Source organism: Pelodiscus sinensis, chromosome 15 (genome assembly GCF_052426305.1).
Source record: "Pelodiscus sinensis isolate ZL-2025 chromosome 15, ASM5242630v1, whole genome shotgun sequence".
NCBI classification, from domain to species: Eukaryota; Metazoa; Chordata; order Testudines; family Trionychidae; genus Pelodiscus; species Pelodiscus sinensis.
The window spans coordinates 3,311,792-3,329,873 of record NC_143066.1 but is presented as its reverse complement, the minus strand read 5'-3'; the positions used below and the strand labels follow the sequence as shown (position 1 = coordinate 3,329,873).

The following is an 18,082-nucleotide window of genomic DNA, read 5'->3' as shown; positions in this document are numbered from 1 at the left end:
GCGGCCACAGGGCGCCGGGCGCACAAGCGGGGAACAGGCAGAGGCCACGTTGGACTTGCTTGGCTTGGAGGGAACCGGTGTTGAAGAGAGAGGGGGGATGAAGTTCAAAGATCGTAGGCAGGTGCATTCTGAGGCGCTGGTAACTGCCGGCTTCCTCTGAAAGGGCCCAGGCTGTTCACCAGTGCAGGTCGGGGTGACCCACCGGTAACTGATTTACATCACTGCCCTGCCATGCTGCCGAGTGCACACGCTCACCCACAGAGCTGTGAGACGCCCCAGGGTCCAGCTCAGTCCATGCCTGCGCACACACGCGTGCACATTCACAGGCATGTGCACATGCACTGACACGTGCGCACACATGCACAGACACACACGTGCACATGCACAGACACGCACACACATGTGCACATACACAGACATATACGCCTGTACAGACATGTGCGCGCACATGCACATGCACAGACACACGCGCACACTGGCAGGTTACAAATAGCACAGTAATCCAAGGTACAGTAGTTGAAGCAATGCTGCAGCCCAGAGTCTAATCTAAAACCAGAATGATCAAACGAGTGCGGCACGGCTGCTGTTCATACCCTTCTTTATGATAATGGCTTCATGAACACTCTGACCACTCAGCTTTCTGAGTCACCAGCTGCAGAGCGTGAGCTCGGTGTAGCCTCCTAGACACGTCCCATGGTCTTTATGGCATTCGCCTGTTGGATTCTTAATCAATAAGGTGACCCACGCAGAGAATCAATGCAGATCAGCACGGACATCCCACGGTTCATACCCCAGAGAGTGAGGCTAAGAATGACGTACATTCTGCCCCATGCAGCGACACTAAATGTGCCTCCGCCTCAGTCCCGCGGCGAGATGAAAAGGATCTGTGAACACAGGCACGTGGTAAACTGTTAATCGCATGTTAGAGGGGAGGAAAGAGGTTTTTACTCTGGTGAGATGGCATCTAGGTGATGACTTAGAGCGTGACTAACACTGTACCGGTCTCTGCAAAAATTGGTGTTTGGCTAGGTTGTCTTCATGACATACCCACGGAGTTAGAAAAAGAAATCCTGTGCTGGCAGGTTACACTGTGAGGGTCTGTCTACACTACCCCCCTAGTTCAAACTAGGGTGGTTAATGTTGGCAACCGGAGTTGCAAACGAAGCCTGGGATTTGAATTTCCCGGGCTTCATTTGCATGTTGCCGGGTGCCGCCATTTTTAAATGTCCGCTAGTGCGGACTCCGTGCCCGCGGCTACACGCGGCACGAACTAGATAGTTCGGATTAGGCTTCCTATTCCGAACTACCATTACTCCTCGTTCCATCTCGTTCCACGAGGAGTACCGGTAGTTCGGAATAGGAAGCCTAGTCCGAACTACCTAGTCCGTGCCGCGTGTAGCCGCGCGGCATGTAGTCCGCACTAGCGGACATTTAAAAATGGCAGCGCCCGGCGAGATGCAAATGAAGCCCGGGAAATTCAAATCCCAGGCTTCGTTTGCAACTCTGGTTGCCGACATTAACCACCCTAGTTCGAACTAGGGGGTAGTGTAGACAGACCCTCACAGTACTTCAGTTCTAAGGGTGCGTCTACACTGCACGCCTATTTCGCATTGCGCTATTCTGGAATAGTGTTTCCGAAATAGCATGTCTGCGCTGCAGGGAAGCCTCGAAATGAGTCCGACAGGCTCCCCTAATGTAGACGTTCTACCTCGATTGGGAGCTCTGGGAGGCGCTGGGGAGGACTAACTTCCCCAGGCCCGCCAGCGTGCTGCCGTGTCCACTGCGGCGCCTCAGGCTCGGGCCCTCTCTGTGTTTGTGCAGCACCTGGCACTTGGGTTTCCCAGCACTCGGGAGTCTCAGTCCTTGACCCACCAGACCCTGCGCCCGCTCGCCTGCAGAAATCACTGACGCAGGGCCACGTCCAGAGCTCGCTCGGCCCCGTTTTGTCCGCGGCACCGGGCTAACGTCTCCTCTCCTCGAAGACGATGGGGGAAGATTGAGGCCAATGCCCCTCCCCCCTGTACTAAGGATGGGCTTGTGGTCCAGTCGTGGGGCCTTGAGGGGTCTGCCTGCATCCCATTTGAGGGAGGAGGCGGGTCCCGCCCCACCGTGTTGTGAGGGGAGGTGCGTGGGTGCGGATGAGCCACCCAGGAGCTGTGCTGAGGGGGCCACCGACGCGCCCGGCAGCATTTACACAGCAGTCCCCCCCATTGTACGTCGTCATTGTGCCCTCTTCTGCCTCCGTTTGCCAGGTCTTCCTCGCCTAAGATGACGCAGCCGATGCGGGACCTCCAGCTGGCCCAGGCCAGGAAGCCGCCGGGCCCCTCCTCCCCGAATGCGGCCAAGAGGCTTTACCGCAACCTCTCGGGGAAGTTCCGCGTGAACTACATGTCCTTCGACGAGGGCGGCCTGCCCGGGAGGAGCGAGAAGGAGAAGCTGCGCAAGGCCTGCCTGGTGAGTGCGCTGAGTCGCGGCTGTGCGCAGCGACCCCCACGCCGGCCTGTGGGCCCGCCCCATGTGACCCCATTGGGGACGGAGGCGCGCGGGGCTTGGGCCGTCCCCTGCCCTAGTGCATGCAGCCCCGGCACAGAGCTGGCTGGAGGCCTGGGGGGTGGCCATAGATTCTGTCCCTCCTGGCGCAGAAGTAACTCAGCTGAACCCTGCCCCGAGTGCTCCTGTCTCTGAGCGCAGCGGCGAGGGCTGCCTGCTGCCTGCTGCCCGCTGCCCGGGGCAGGGCCGTCCGCGGCTCTGTCAGCGCCTGGAGGCCGTGGCCACACAAAGCGCGGTGCTAGTGAGCAGGGCCTGCTGCGCCCGCTGGCAGTCAGTGTGGCACGGAGCAGCCCAGGAGAACGAGCCCTGTGCCGGGGCGCCGCGGTGCCAGGGATGGGCCCTCCTGGTGGTGCTTGGCCCGGCCCCCGCGCCAGCCCTGGGGACGAGAGCGGCTCGGTGCGGGGCTGCCCCGGGCTGAGTGGCCCCTTTCCCGTGCCTGGCAGTTCCAGAGCAACGCGGTGCTCTTCGAGGCTGTGGAGCTGCAGGATCTGGAGCGGGTGCAGGAGCTGCTGAGACAGTACAGCCCCGAGGAGCTGGACCTGAACACCCCGAACAGCGAGGGGCTGCTGCCGCTGGACGTCGCCATCATGACCAACAACGCCCCCATCGCCAGGGTGCTGCTGCAGGCCGGCGCCAAGGAGAGCCCCCACTGTGAGCTGCTAGTGCGGCGTGCGCGGCCGCGCCTCGGCCCCTCGCCCTCCTGGCCGGGGCGAAGGCAGCGAGGCCTGGGGGGCTGCAGCGCCAAGGGAGAGCCGGAGGGGACACAAGTTTTCATTTCAACAGGGACCCATCTTCCCCCATGGCACAGGCCCAGCTCAGGGCTCTTGCGGGCTCCTCTCCGACCCAGCAGCGTGGGCGGAGCTAGGGAGCAGAGATTTCCTGGAGTGGGCAGCCCCAGCTGCGGAGCTGAGCCCTTCTGAAGAGAGCGCGCAGGAAGGACACAGGCGGGCGGTGCCTGACGCGCCTAGGCCAGGCCGCATGGCTGGCGGGGGCGGTTCCTGGCTGCCCTTGGCTGGCCTGCAGGCCCGTCCAGCTGCGTGGGGAGGTGGAAGGGGACGGCTCTGTGCAGCAGAGGGAGGGAGACGGAGCTAGGAGATTGCCCAGCCTCTCCTGGACCCCTTGGGTCTCTGCTGCAAGCAGGAGGGGGGCGCTTTGCTCAGCACCAAGGGGGGCTTGAGTAGCCCATAAGAGCCACGAGCTGGGCCGGTGCCATGGGGGAACAAGGGTCCCTGCTGAATGAAAACAAGGGGTCCTGGGCACCTTAGGGTCTGTCTACACTAGCCCCCTAGTTCAAACTAGGGTGGTTAATGTAGGCAACCAAAATTGCAAATGAAGCCTGGGATTTAAATTTCCTCGGCTACACGCGGCACGGACTAGGTAGTTCGAATTAGGCTCTCTAATTCGAACTACCGTTACTCCTCGAAAGCCTAATTCGAACTACCTACTCCGTGCTGCGTGTAGCTGCGGGCACGGAGTCTGCACTAACGGGGATTTAAAAATGGCGGCGCCCGGCAAGATGCAAATGAAGCCCAGGATATTTAAATCCCGGGCTTCATTTGCAACTTCGGTTGCCTACATTGACCACCCTAGTTCGAGCTAGGGGGCTAGTGTAGACAGACCCTTAGCTAGTTAACGCACTACAAAGCCATTTCCCCTACCTTGGACATTCACATTTTCACATCACAAGCTATGAATGGGACGCAGTCAGTCCACTTGCTTAGCTTCACTAACACGGGTCCTACCATTGGCAGGTAACTGCTTTTGCTGTTGCATATCTCGTGGATTCTGTCATTTCCACTCCAACCCATCTGGGGAAGTGGGTCTGATCGTGTCTGTTTGTTAGTCTCTGAGGTGCCGCAGGACTGCTCGCTGTGTTGCAATGCAGTCACTTAGTTTAACCTGCGCAAGGTGGGTCTGTACGCCTGGATGGCTCTGCCTCCAGGGAGGGAGGCCTGTTCTGTCCCCCAACAAGGCTGTGCTGTCGTGAGGACTGGGTGGGAGTGGGCCCATGCAGACAGCATGGAGTGGGCTCGCTGGCAGACGGGCCTCCCACAGAGTGAGGAAAGCCGGCCGGCTCCCTGGCGTAGAGCAGCTGGGAACACCAGCAGGCATCACCCCAGGCCGGTAGCCGAGTCCCTCTCCAGGCGGGAGGGCTGAAGGCAGGTTGCACTGCGGCTGCTGGGCTTGGGCTTTGCCGACGGTGCAGGGAAGTGCCAACAAGGAGCCGGGAAGGGAGGCGGTGCCACGACTCCCGCTGGCCCAGATGTACAGCGTCATCTTGCCCTCTTCTGCCTCCATTTGCCAGACGGGCAATGGGACTGGGAGCTGATGGAATCTCCACGTGGCGGGTGGGTGAGGCAGAGCGTAGCATCGGGGGCTCGCGTGCGGTGGGCTGGACCTCTGCCCCATCTCTCCCCTCACTTCCCTGCCCGGCAGTTGTGAGCCTGGAGAGCCGCGCCATGCACCTGGCCACACTGGTGCGGGAGGCGGAGCAGCGAGTCGGCGAGCTCACCGCACAGGTGGTGAACGAGGTGCCCGGCGCCGACGGCTCGGAGAAGGAGAAGCAGCTGAAGGCCTGGGAGTGGCGCTACCGGCTCTACAAGCGCATGAAAGCTGGGTTCGAGCATGCCCGTGAGTGCCCAGGGACCTGGCAGCAGGGTGCCGCGAGGGCCGCACGGAGCTGGGGGGCAGGGTGCCGCGAGGGCCGCACGGAGCTGGGGGGCAGGGCGCCGCGAGGGCCGCACGGAGCTGGGGGGTGGGCGCCGCGAGGGCCGCACGGAGCTGGGGGGCAGGGCGCCGCGAGGGCCGCAGGGAGCAGGGGGATGGGCGCCGCGAGGGCCGCAGGGAGCAGGGGAGCGGGGCGCCGCGAGGGCCGCAGGGAGCTGGGGGGCAGGGCGCCGCGAGGGCCGCAGGGAGCAGGGAGGTGGGCGCCGCGAGGGCCGCACGGAGCTGGGGGGCAGGGCGCCGCGAAGGCCGCAGGGAGCTGGGGGGGGGCGGGTGCCATGAAGGCCGCAGGGAGCAGGGGGGCGGGTGCTGCAGAAGGCCGCAGGGAGCTGGGGGGCAGGGCGCCGTGAAGGCCGCAGGGAGCAGGGGGATGGGCGCCGCGAGGGCCGCACGGAGCTGGGGGGCAGGGCGCCGCGAGGGCCGCATGGAGCTGGGGGGTGGGTGCCGCGACGGCCGCACGGAGCTGGGGGGCAGGGCGCCGTGAAGGCCGCACAGAGCTGGGGGGCAGGGCGCCGCGAAGGCCGCAGGGAGCAGGGGGGTGGGCGCCGCGAGGGCCGCACGGAGCTGGGGGGCAGGGCGCCGCGAGGGCCGCAGGGAGCAGGGGGGCGGGCGCCGCGAGGGCTGCAGGGAGCAGAGGGCCAGGTGCTGCGAGAGCTGCAGACTGACACGCGCCCCTGGGACCGGACCTTTCTGCACCTACCCCCGTTCTCCCGTTCCCAGGGCCGCCGGACCCGCCGGCTCACGTGCACCTCTCCGTGGCCAGCAGCAGCTCTGTGCAGGCGACCTTCGGGGAGCCCATCAGTGTCAACTCAGCCGTTGTCACCAAGTACAAAGGTGAGCCATGGCAGGAGCGCGCCGGGGCCCCGTGCAGGGTAGAAGGCACCTCGGCCTAGTCGGTAGGGCACCACGCTGGGCGTTAGGAGACTGGCTCTCGGGCCTGGGCGAGCCCTTTCCCCTGCCCGCCTGCAGGGCCCTGGAGCGCGTGGAAGAGCCCCGAGCGGGATTTCACTGCGGAGCAGGGACCTGTGCTCTGGCGTAGGCAAGAGGGTGTTCGCCTCCCTCCCCGCTGCTGCCACACGCCTGTTGCCGAGAAGTAAAGCTCCGCAGGCAGCCTGGGTATTGCCAAGCAGCCCCTGGCCGGTCCGCACTGCCGGATGCCACGCGAGGCGAGTGGCCGCAGGAATGACGGGCGTCATGGCGCCGTGCGGCCCCTGCCAGGGAATCTCCAATTCCAGCTCAGGACGGGCCCCGCGCAAACCCCGCTCCACACGCCCTGGCAGCGTCAGGAAGTTTGTCTATATTTGCCCTTTGCAGCTGGCCCCAAGCTCCGCCGGGCTGAACCAGGATCCGCACACACCCAGACAGAGGAGACGTTTGGGTCAGGAGCTGAACTTTGCAACCCTCTCTCTTCCTCGGGTTGATCTCTGCATCCCACAGGAACACGGCCCTCTTGGCGCTAGCACCTGCTCCTGCCGAGGGGTTTCCCATCCCTCCTGTTCGATCTGGTGTGTCCTCTAATATCTTTCACTTTCACAAGAGTTTTCTTTTACCAGGCACCACCAAATCCTGATGTTTAACCTGCTCTGTCAGTGCCCCCTGCCCGCCTCTCTCGCCCCGTCTGCTCCAGGTGTCTGTCTCTTTATCCTCGGGCTCGTCTGTCTGTCTGTGGCCTCTCCAGCTCTCTCCCCACGCCCCCGCCTGCTCTCCGCTATGCCCGCGGGGGAGCTTGGGCTGTGCCGAAGGCCTGGGGGCTCTCCAGGAGGCTGATTTCCGTTCCATTTCATCCCCTCTCCCCCTCGCTCCTCTGTGCCTTTTCTCCCACATCACTCCAGCCCCCGCGGCCGGCCTGGCTGTGTCTAGTTCTTTGATTCCATAGCCCCCGCCAGCCGTGCACCGTCCAGGGCAGCCTGGCCCGGTCAGCCAGCCAGGCCGCCCACAGGCGCTAGCGCCCTCGCCGTGTCCCCGAACGCCAGCCGGGACTGACGGGGCCGGGCCTCTCTCTGCTTGCAGTGGAATGGAGCTGCTCCCCGACCTTCTCGCCTCCCCTGGGGGAGGTGGTGATCAGCAAACTGCGGGACCCGCACTTCACCATCCGGGGGCTCGTGTCGGTGAGTGAGCACAGCGCCTCGGCCCTCCGCGCGGAGCCACGGCGAGGGGCTGGTGGGCGAGGGCCCAGGCCCAGGCGCCCTGCCCGGGGGGCCGTGTAGGCCCCGAGCGTGACCGCAGCCTGTTCTTTAGCCGGCGTCTCCAGGGGCTGGCCCCGTGCTTGCCTGCCCCAGCGGTGCCCTTCCCGGGGGCAGGCCACCCCCCGGCGAGCCACGGAGCACCCTGCAGCTCCAGCAGCCACGGGCAAGTGTGCTCCCCGGGGGCCGCTATCGCAGGGCCACGTGCAGTTCCTCTGGGGCCAGCTTTGCCAGCGGCAGGCCCCGCAGTTTCGAATGATGAGCTCCCCAGCGAGCCCTCGGCTCCCGGGCGCCCCACAGACGCCGGTGGGGCTTTTCCGGGGGACAAGAGCAGGACACAGCCCTGGGTGTCCCAGGGCGTCTCTGGGCAGGCTGCCCGGCCCTGGGAGCGGCAGAAGGGGTGAGCTCGTGCAGGCTGAGAGCCCCGCGCTTGGTTCAGTGCGGGGTCTGTACCAGCCAGGGCGGGCGGGCCAGTCTGCTGCCACTTCCCTTGCAGCAGTGCCCAGGAAGGGGCGCCAGGAGGCAGGCAGGCTCCGATGTTCCTCTGGGCAGCTGCCCTTGGGGCTGAGCCTGGGACAGCACCATGGACCCAGGAGCTCCCCCGCCCCAGGGCCGGGCCAGGGCTCCAGCTCTTCGTTCTATATAAGAGCATCAGACCGGGTCAGACCAACGGCCCATCCAGCCCGGGGTCCTGTCGCCCACAGGGGCCAAAGCCGGGGGTCCCAGAGGGAGGGAACCGAACAGGGAATCCTCACGTGATCCCTCCCCTGTCGCCCATTGCCAGACAAACAGAGGCCAGGGACCCCAGCCCTACCCAGCCTGGCTCACAGCCACTGACGGACCTGCCCTCCAGGAATCTAGCTAAGTCTTTTTGAGCCCTGTTAGAGTCCTGGCCTTCACCGCATCCTCCGGCGAGGAGTTCCACAGGTTGACTGTGCGCTGAGTGAAGAAAAACTTCCTTTGGTTTGTTTTAAACCTGCTGCCTATTCATTTCATTGGGTGACCCCTAGTTCTTATCTTGTGGGAAGAAGTAAAGAACTTTTCCTTGATCACTTTTTCCAGAGCAGTCATGACTGTACAGACCTCTCTCCTAGCGCCCCTCAGCCTCCTCTTTCCTAAGCTGAGCTGTCCCGTCTCTTCATTCTCTCCTCCTCTTCAGCTTCCCCCGGGGGCGTCTCTTCCGCGTTACACCTCAGCCCCGTGGGCCAGCGAGTGCTCGGGCCGGCCAGGCATCTGCCCTCGTGGCACAGCGTGGGTTGCTTTGCGTGGCCGGGGGGGCAATGCCCAGGCAGGTGGCATCCTCGGGGGAGGGGAAATAGGCCATTCATTTCTCCTCGGACCCCACCCTGCTCCCTCCCACCTTTGCCCAGGGCTCCTGGCCGGTCCCTCTGCCAGCGGCAAAGCTCAAACTCCTTTGCCGGCTCCTCGGCTCTCGGCCCGGCCGGGCTGCGGCGCTCCTGCCAGGAGTCGGCCGTGTCGGCGTGGGCCGGCGCCGCCTGCACTCGGGAAGCAGGACGGCCCGCGTCACCGAGAATGGGCTCGCCCGCGCCCGTCTGCCTCGAGCCATCGAGAGACACGACTGGCCAGAAACACGGGCCAGGCAGCGACGCAAACCAGTCGTGGGCCTTGGCGCCACTTCTCTGGTGCTTCGGATGCAGCCTGCTGTGAAACTAGGCAGGTACCTAGAGGAGATGAGGTGTCCCCTGGAAGGCCTTTGTGTACCCCTAGGGTGCGCCACCCCCTGGCGGAGAGCCACTGCCTTAATCTCATAGCATCATACAACTGGAAGGTCCTCAAGAGGCACCAAGCCCAGTCCCTGCCCTCCCGGCAGGACCCGGCACCGTCTGGCTCATCCCTGCCAGGTGTCTGTCCAACCTGCTCTTAAAAATCTCCACAGCGACTTATCCCAGTGCTTAACCCTGCCAGGCAGGGCGTTTTCCTCGTGTCCAGCCTCAACCTCCCTGGCTGCAGTTTGAGCCCATTGCTTCTTGTCCTTCCTCAGAGGCCAAGGGGAACAAGTTTTCTCCCTCCTCCCTGTGACACCCTGTTAGGTAGTGGAAAGTTGCCATCGTGTCCCCGCTCAGTCCTCTCTTTTCCGGACTAAAGAAACCCGATTCTTTCCGCCTTCCCGCACAGCTCTAGACCTTACATCCTCTGTTGCTCTTCTCTGGGCCTTCTCCAATTTCTCCGCGTCTTTCTTGACGTGTGGTGCCCAGAACAGGACCCGATGCTCCAGGCGAGGCCTGAGCAGCGCAGAGCGGGGGAAGAATGACTCCTCGTGTCTCGCTCATCGGGTTCTTGTGAATGCTGCCCAGAACCGGTTTGCTTTGTTTCTGCAGCAGTGTCGTGAGAACCAGGCTCCAGTTCCACCTCTGGGAGCTGGCTGGTTGGGCGACTATCTCTGAAACCCTCAGGCCCATGTTGCCTGTCCGTTGTCCCCTTCCCAAGGTGCTAGGGAGCAGTTGGGAAAGCGAACCCGGGCGCCATGGCTCTGAGAAGTGCCCCGAACCCGAGCCATGGCAGTGGAACAGAGCTGTAGCCAATCCCGCCCGCAAAGCCCACCTGGGGTGCGATGCTCGTTTCTGGCGTCAGGCCGGGGAGGTGAAAGGCCATTTGAGACTCCTCGGGGGGTGGCAGAGGGGCTCCTGGACGGAGCTACTGTCGCGGTTGCAGGAGCTTTCGGTGGCAGGGCCATTTGAGCAGGAGGAGATAGAAGCTAACACTAGACGCAGGAGTTCAGGAGAATCCAGAGGAAGCTGATCACATCCCTATAGGCCACGTGTAGGCTCCTGGTGGTGTCTAGAGTACAGGCACTATGTGCAGCTACAGGCCTCAGGGATGGGCTTTGGGGGCCGGGGAGGCGGCGGGGAAGAGCTCTGGAGGCCAGGGCGGGGGTAGGGACGGGCTCTGGAAGCCAGGGAGGCTGTGGGGATGGGCTCTGGAGGCCGGGGAGACCGAGGGGACGGGCTCTGGCGGCCGGGCAGGCTGTGAGGATGAGCTCCGATAGACCTGCATGTGGCCGGGGCGGGAGGAAGGAAGGGAAGTGGCAGGGTGCTGGGAAAGGCTTCAGGACAGGGCTGGAAAGAGGCAGTGCCGACGGCCCCGACAGCTGCAGGAGCAGCAGCATCTCAGGGCGGAAGGGTTTTATGGGCACAGTGAGCCGCAGGCAGCTAGGTGCTTTGGAAAACGCTCCTCAGGTGGGGGCGTGGGGCAGAACTTAGACCCACTCTGGGCCCCACCAGTAATGCTAGAAACCTGGCCCTGCACACGTGGGTCGATGTCGGTGCTGCGGCTGCCTGTGCATGGAAGCCAGCGGGCTCTGGCGTTCCTTTGCCTCTGCGCATGGGGAGCTGGGGGTCGTGCCAAGGGGACACGCCAGCGTAGGAAGGCAGCAGGAACCCTCTCCCCCCACGAGGGTCAGGAGCAGAGGGAGGTACGCGTCCGAGAGACTTTCCAGTCGCATTTATGGCCTCTTCCTTCCTCGTCCCCTGCAGGGCACGGCCTACTACGTCCAGGTGTCAGCCTACAACATGAAGGGCTGGGGGCCCCCACAAGCCTCTGTGCCGCCCTTTGCTGTCCCCTCCAGTAAGTATGGGGGCTGTGCTTGGCGTGTGGGAACGGGCTGGGCTTTGAGGCGGATGGGAGAGTCGCAGGCCTGGCGCCCACTCCCAGCACGGCCCCGCTGACCACTCTGGCGGCAGCCGGGAGGCCTGGGCGCGTCCCAAGTAGAATGGAAAGTAGAATCCAGCTATTCATAGATCAGAGGGGGGCAAACTGCAGCCCATGGGCCCGGTCCGGCCCACCTGCCCACTGCCCCCAGCCTGTGGCCCAGCCGGAGCCTCACGCAGGCCCCTGGCCTTCCATTCCCTGCCTGCCACTCAGTGCCGGCTCTGGGGCCATGTGCCCTGTAGAGGGGAGGGGCTTTGTGCACTGGCCCCACCTCCAGCCCAGTCTCACAGCTCCCATTGGCCAGAAACCAGCCAATGGGAGCTGCCTGGGCTGTGCTTACAGTACAGGCAGCACATGGAGAACCTCTCCCGGGCGTGTGGTGCGCCAAGAGCACATGGCCCTGCAGCTGGCCACAGTGAGGGTGTGGGCAGGGAGGGGCCACGGGACTGCTGGCACCCAACCCCCGCCACAGGTCACAGCTCCCCCCCCCCCCGCCCGGACCCTGCGCCCAACCCCCGCCACAGGTCACAGCCCCCACCCCCCGCCCGGACCCTGCGCCCCAACCCCCGCCGCAAGTCACAGCCCCACCCCCCCAGACCCTGCGCCCCAACCTCCGCTGCAAGTCATAGTCCCCCCTCCCAGACCCTGCACCCCCTCCTAACCCTCTCCTCCAGGTCAGATAGCTCTCCCTGCACACAGACCTGTATCCCCTCCCAAACCCTTCACCCCAATCCCCTGCCCCAGATCACAACTCCATCCAGCACCCAGTCCCTTCCGCACCTGCATCCCAGAGCCCGCAACCCCTCCATCAGTGCCCTTTGGAGTAGCCCCCCATGCGAAATGCTTGCCCATCCCAGGCTAGGTCTCGCGGTGCGTGTGTCCCTAGCGCACACGTACAAGGCATCGCGGGCTGGTGTGTCCCTAGAGCACACGAACAAGGCATCGCGGGCTGGTGTGTCCCTAGAGCACACGTACAAGGCATTGCGGGCTGGTGTGTCCCTAGCGCACACGTACAAGGCATTGCGGGCTGGTGTGTCCCTAGAGCACACGTACAAGGCATCGTGGGCTGGTGTGTCCCTAGAGCACACGAACAAGGCATCGCGGGCTGGTGTGTCCCTAGAGCACACGTACAAGGCATCGCGGGCTGGTGTGTCCCTAGAGCACACGTACAAGGCATCGCGGGCTGGTGTGTCCCTAGAGCACACGTACAAGGCATCGCGGGCTGGTGTGTCCCTAGAGCACACGTACAAGGCATCGCGGGCTGGTGTGTCCCTAGAGCACACGTACAAGGCATCGCGGGCTGGTGTGTCCCTAGAGCACACGTACAAGGCATCGCGGGCTGGTGTGTCCCTAGAGCACACGTACAAGGCATCGCGGGCTGGTGTGTCCCTAGAGCACACGTACAAGGCATCGCGGGCTGGTGTGTCCCTAGAGCACATGTACAAGGCATCGCGGGCTGGTGTGTCCCTAGCGCACACGTACAAGGCATCGCGGGCTGGTGTGTCCCTAGAGCACACGTACAAGGCATCGCGGGCTGGTGTGTCCCTAGAGCACACGTACAAGGCATCGCGGGCTCTTCCGCCTATGACGAGCACCCAGCGGTGGGTGCGCACAGCTGGCCTGGGCGTTCGGAGGATGGCGACCCTGTTCTGGCAGCGGGCCCCACTCACGTGTGGGCTCACCGGGGCACACGGGCCGTGGCCGGGCTGTGCATGTGGGCAGGCTGGGTGCGTATCGGGGGGTTAATCCAGGAGACGTTAAATAGGCTGGTTGTTTATTTTTATCTTCCTTAATATTCCTCCCGTCGCTAAATCCCTGGCTTTCCCAGTGCGACAGCGCCAGGCACCTCCCCGGGGGTTTTGAAAGCTCCTAAAAATAGTGCCACGTCCCGGCCAGAGTTCACAGCGCTGAACTTTCCGTGGAAGCCAGCAGCCTGGCCGAGGGACTCATGTCCGGCTAGCGTGAGAGCCCTGGCTGCCCTCGCTCCGGCTCTGCCCTGGTGGCCGGAGGGATCCGCTACGATTTGCTAGGTGCCCGCCTGGCCGAGGGAGTCAGGAGCAGCCAGAGACATGCCCTTGGTCTCTGCTGGATTTGCCATCTCCGAGTGGCCAGCCTGTGGCAGCCCCTCGCGGTCCCTGGTGGGGCTGAGTGGCCGGGCGTAGCCATGGCCAGCGTCTCCCGGAGGCAGAGGGCTCTGAGGAATGACCCACGGTCGGGGGCAGCGCAGGCTTCTCCCAGCCTCCCGCCTGTCTGCGGATGAGGGGAGGGAGCAGCTGACCCTGCAGCTTCCCCAGGGCTGTCAGTGGGCTGGGCGCCAGGGCAGGCAGGTGCTCTGCGGCCGTGTGCGCCCTCAGCCTGCTGGCCTGCCCCAGGGACCCCGGCGACCTGTCCTCCTGCAGGCCGTGCTGCCTCCCCGCTCGCGTCACTAAGCGAGCTCCCAGGCAGGACCTGCGGCCGTCCGCCCCAGGGAGCCCAGCCGGGAGAGAGCTCCCCCAGCCCCCTAGGCCCCTCCCCCTCCTGGGCTCCTGCCATGGGGCAGCTGGGAGGTAGCGCGCCCTGGAGCAGGCTGGGGAAGGGCCAGAGAGGGAACTAGCTGGGCAGCTCTGTCACCGGAGACAGCATCAGCCTGGCTCCAGCCTGCAGGGTAAGTCGCCTCCTTCCCCAGACTGGCGGGAGCATGACGGGCGGGCGCCGCGGCGGAGGGGGCAAGCGGAAGCCTTAGATCAGCTCCTCGGGCAGGTGAAGACCGTGCACCAGCACTGCGTCTGCCATGGTGAGTCGGGGCCGCCGAGCGCCGGGGGGCTGCAGCAAGGCTGGGGCGGCGCGGGAGCCCCTGCTCGGGGCGCTGCTCCTCGGGGGGCTCAGACCCCAGGCAGCGGGAGGGTCCTTCTGACAGCTGGGTTTGACCCCCAGACTCAGTTCGGCGTGGCCCTTTGACAGCGCATTCCTTTGCACGGGGGCTGCAGTGTGTGTGTGGGTGTGGATTTGTGTGTGTGTGGATTTGTGGGTGGGTGGGTGGGTGTGTATTTGTGTGTGTGTGTGTGTACGTGTGTGTGTGTGTGTGTGTGTGCGTGTGTGTGTATTTGTGTGTGTGTGGGTGTGTGTGTGTATTTGTGTGTGTGTGTGTGTGTACGTGTGTGTGTGTATTTGTGTGTGTGTGTGTCTGTATGTATGGACACACTCACACAAAGCCATGGCCAGTGTCCTGTCTGCAAAGACCTGCCTGAGGCAGGAGTTTTCAGCCGGCGTCTCCCTAGCGATGGGGGACATCCAGAGGCTTGGGGTGAGCTGCAGTGTGCTCCTGCTGGGTCTCAGACGGCTTTTCTGGCCTTTCTCGCTTCCCATCTGGAGGTGCAGAAATCTCCGCAGCCCGGCAGCCAAGCGGAGCCGCTCCCCGGTTAGAGCCTTGTGCCTACAGGACACTGAGCCCAACCCAGCCCGGGGACCGCGGGCAGCACACGCACATGCCTGGTCTCCGGTAGATGCCAGAACCGTCCCCCGCCCCACGCACTGGCTCTGAGTGTTTCCAGGGCCGGCGTGCTGCCGCGGTGGGCATGGTGCAGCTGGTGCGCCCGCATCCCCACGTACTGTGCTCCACGCTGCCTTCTTCTCCAGAGTCCTGCAAGAACCAGCCCCAGAGCCGGAAGCACTCGGTCTCCAAAAGCCTGAAGCACCTTTTCCACCCTGGCAGCAAGTTCCTAAAGACCCTGAAAAGGTAAGAGCAAGGGCAGGGGCGACCCCGGGCTCTGGCTGTCCCTGTCCCTCTGCCTGCCACCTGCTGGTTCTGGGGGACGGGATGGGTCACTCGGTACGATGGGAAGTGGCTGTCTAGGAAGGAGCCCTGCAGAAAGGGATCTAGGGGCCAGAGTGGAGCACAAGCTAAATAGGAGTCAGCAGTGTGACCCTGTGGCAAGTAAAGCAAACGTGATTCTGGGCGGCACTCACAGGGGTGTTGTGGGCAGGACACGAGGAGTCCTCCTTCCGCTCTGCTCGGTGCTGATCGGGCCTCGGCTGGAGTGTTGGGTCCGGTTCTGGGCACCGCGTTTCAAGGAGGATGTGGAGAAACTGGGGAGGGTCCAGAGAAGAGCCACACGAATGAGGAAAGGTCTGGAGAACACGAGCTGTGAGGGAGGCTGAGGGAATTGGGCTTGTTTAGTTTGGAAAGGAGCAGACTGAGAGGGGACGTGAGAGCCATTGATGTACCCGTCCCCTGAATCTCTAGCTCCTCCTCGAACCCGTTACAGTCCTGCCCTCCCACCACCTGTGGCGAGGCGTTCCCAGGAGTCCCTGCTGCGGGGCTCCCTCTGGGAGAAAGGCCCCTTTGGAACGCAGCCTGCCCACGAGGCAATGGGCCGTCTCCCGAGCACTGCCTCCTCTCCCCAGGGGCCTCTATCTCATCTCCATCCTATACCGAGATGACAACATCCTGGTGACGCACGAGGACCAGATCCCCGTGGTGGAGATAGATGACACCTACTCCTGCCTGCTCATGCAGGACTTCCTCTGGTTCACCAAGGTAAGCCACGCGGCTGCTCTGGCCCGCCAGCTGCAGCCCTCGCCCCGGGGTTGGGGCGCCTGGTGACGCTGGCGCTCGGGGCGGTTCTGTGCTTTGCTGCAGGGCTCTGATGCCCCCACCCCGCAGCGTCCGGACCAGCCTGGTTCTGTTTCTGCTGCGGAGCTGCCGCTCTTCCACCCTGGATCTGGGTTTGTGCTGGGGCTGAGAACCGGCACCATGGACGGAATGAGAGAGCACCCAGCATCCAGACCCGGCACATCTGGCAGCTCCGGGGCGTCCTCAGTCGGCCTCTGGGCGTTTCTCTGGGATGCTGCCCTTGACCCAGCCTGGCGCTCCAGTTCCCCGGGGAGCTCACTGCAGCGAGTTACCAGCACAGCCAGTGGGACTCAGAAACCTCCTGGGAGAGGCTTCCCCACAGCCCAGGGCTGAGGCCGGGCCTGGAGAGGAAACCCAACACATGCGCTTTCACGGGGCTGCATAGACACACACCCCCTGCGCCCGTTGTGTGCCACCTGTCTGGCTGCTGCCAGTGTTACCACCTCTTTGCAGAGGGCTGCTCGGCCTCTGCCAGCCTCCTGGTCTGTCTCTGTCACTGCTACGTCGGCACTTGCGTGGGATCAGGCAGAACCAGACGGGCAGGGTGCCCTGTGATGCAGCATGTCCTGAAGGCGGCACCGACGTGGGGGAAGGGACGCTGCCAAGTTGGCCTGGCCCCGTGTTTGATCTCTCATGTCCTAAACCGGTTCTAAGCTCCTGCGGTGCATCGGCACAGGTCCAATCAGCCTTTGCTTGTCGCTCTTACGCTGAGCGGCTGTGCCTCGCGGCGCTGCGTGTGTTTCGGGGCTGAGTGGCCTGATGGGCGGGAGGGCGATGGGCCTGGTGCGATGGGCCAAATGGCAATGGGCCCGGTGCAATGGGCGGGAGGGCGATGGGCCCGGTGAGATGGGCCCAGGGCGATGGGCGGGAGGGCAATGGACCCGGTGCGATGGGCGGGAGGGCAATGGACCCGGTGCGATGGGCGGGAGGGCGATGGGCCCGGTGTGACGGGTGGGAGGGCGATGGGCTGGAAGGCGATGGGCCCGGTGCAATGGACCCGGTGTGATGGGCAGGAGGGCGATGGGCCCGTGCGATGGGCGGGAGGGCGATGGGCCCGGTGTGACGAGCAGGAGGGCGAAGGGCGGGAGGGCGATGGGCCTGGTGTGATGGGCCGGAATGCGATGGGTGAGAGGGGGATGGGCCTGGCGCGATGGGCAGGAGGGCGATGGGCCCGGTGTGATGGGTGAGAGGGCGATGGGCCTGGTGCGATGGGCGGGAGGGGGATGGGCCCGGTGTGATGGGTGAGAGGGCGATGGGCCCGGTGCGATGGGCGGGAGGGCGATGGGCCCGGTGCGATGGGCGGGAGGGCGATGGGCCCGGTGCGATGGGCGGGAGGACGATGGGCCCGGTGCGATGGGCGGGAGGGCGATGGGCCCGGTGCGATGGGCGGGAGGGCGATGGGCCCGGTGCGATGGGAAGGAGGGCGATGGGCCCGGTGCGATGGGCGGGAGGACGATGGGCCCGGTGCGATGGGCGGGAGGGCGATGGGCCCGGTGCGATGGGTGGGAGGGCGATGGGCCCGGTGTGATGGGCCGGAGGGCGATGGGCCCGGTGTGATGGGCCGGAAAGCGATGGGCCCGGTGTGATGGGTGGGAGGGCGATGGGCCCGGTGCGATGGGTAGAAAGGCGATGGGCCTGGTGCGATGGGCCCGGTGCGATGGGCGGGAGGGCGATGGGCCCGGTGCGATGGGCGAGAGGGCGATGGGCCCGGTGCGATGGGCGGGAGGGCGATGGGCCCGGTGCGATGGGCGGGAGGGCGATGGGCCCGGTGCGATGGGCGGGAGGGCGATGGGCCCGGTGCGATGGGCGAGAGGGCGATGGGCCCGGTGCGATGGGTGGGAGGGCGATAGTCTCGGTGCGATGGGCCCGGTGTGATGGGTGGGAGGGCGATGGGCCCAGTGCGATGGGCCGGAAAGCGACGGGCCCGGTGTGATGGGTAGGAGGGTGATTGGCCCGGTGCGATGGGCGGGAGGGCGATGGGCCCGGTGCGATGGGTGGGAGGGCGATGGGCCCGGTGCGATGGGCGAGAGGGCGATGGGCCCGGTGCGATGGGCGGGAGGGCGATGGGCCCGGTGCGATGGGCGGGAGGGCGATGGGCCCGGTGTGATGGGTAGGAGGGCGATGGGCCCGGTGTGATGGGTGGGAGGGCGATGGGCCCGGTGTGATGGGTGGGAGGGCGATGGGCCCAGTGCGATGGGCAGGAGGGCGATGGGCCCGGTGCAATGGGCGGGAGGGCGATGGGCCCGGTGCGATGGGCGGGAGGGCGATGGGCCCGGTGTGATGGGTGGGAGGGCGATGGGCCCGGTGTGATGGGCCGGAGGGCGGTGGGCGGGAGGGCGATGGG

General features: G+C 64.9%; 1 protein-coding gene across 7 annotated transcripts in view; it reads left to right on the top strand.

Moving 5' to 3' along the window:
• The window catches only part of LOC102446898 (ankyrin repeat and fibronectin type-III domain-containing protein 1-like), a 368,753-nt gene that overhangs the window by 335,798 nt on the left and 14,873 nt on the right, over nucleotides 1-18,082 (top strand). For all 7 annotated transcript variants that reach the window (XM_089782195.1, XM_089782196.1, XM_089782194.1 and 4 more), the window contains 9 exons: nucleotides 2,253-2,454; nucleotides 2,994-3,201; nucleotides 4,987-5,181; nucleotides 5,995-6,108; nucleotides 7,285-7,382; nucleotides 10,952-11,042; nucleotides 13,792-13,899; nucleotides 14,742-14,841; nucleotides 15,510-15,642. In XM_089782195.1, coding sequence (XP_089638321.1) covers nucleotides 2,253-2,454; nucleotides 2,994-3,201; nucleotides 4,987-5,181; nucleotides 5,995-6,108; nucleotides 7,285-7,382; nucleotides 10,952-11,042; nucleotides 13,792-13,899; nucleotides 14,742-14,841; nucleotides 15,510-15,642 — 1,249 coding nt within the window. The remainder of the gene's footprint in view (nucleotides 1-2,252; nucleotides 2,455-2,993; nucleotides 3,202-4,986; nucleotides 5,182-5,994; nucleotides 6,109-7,284; nucleotides 7,383-10,951; nucleotides 11,043-13,791; nucleotides 13,900-14,741; nucleotides 14,842-15,509; nucleotides 15,643-18,082) is intronic.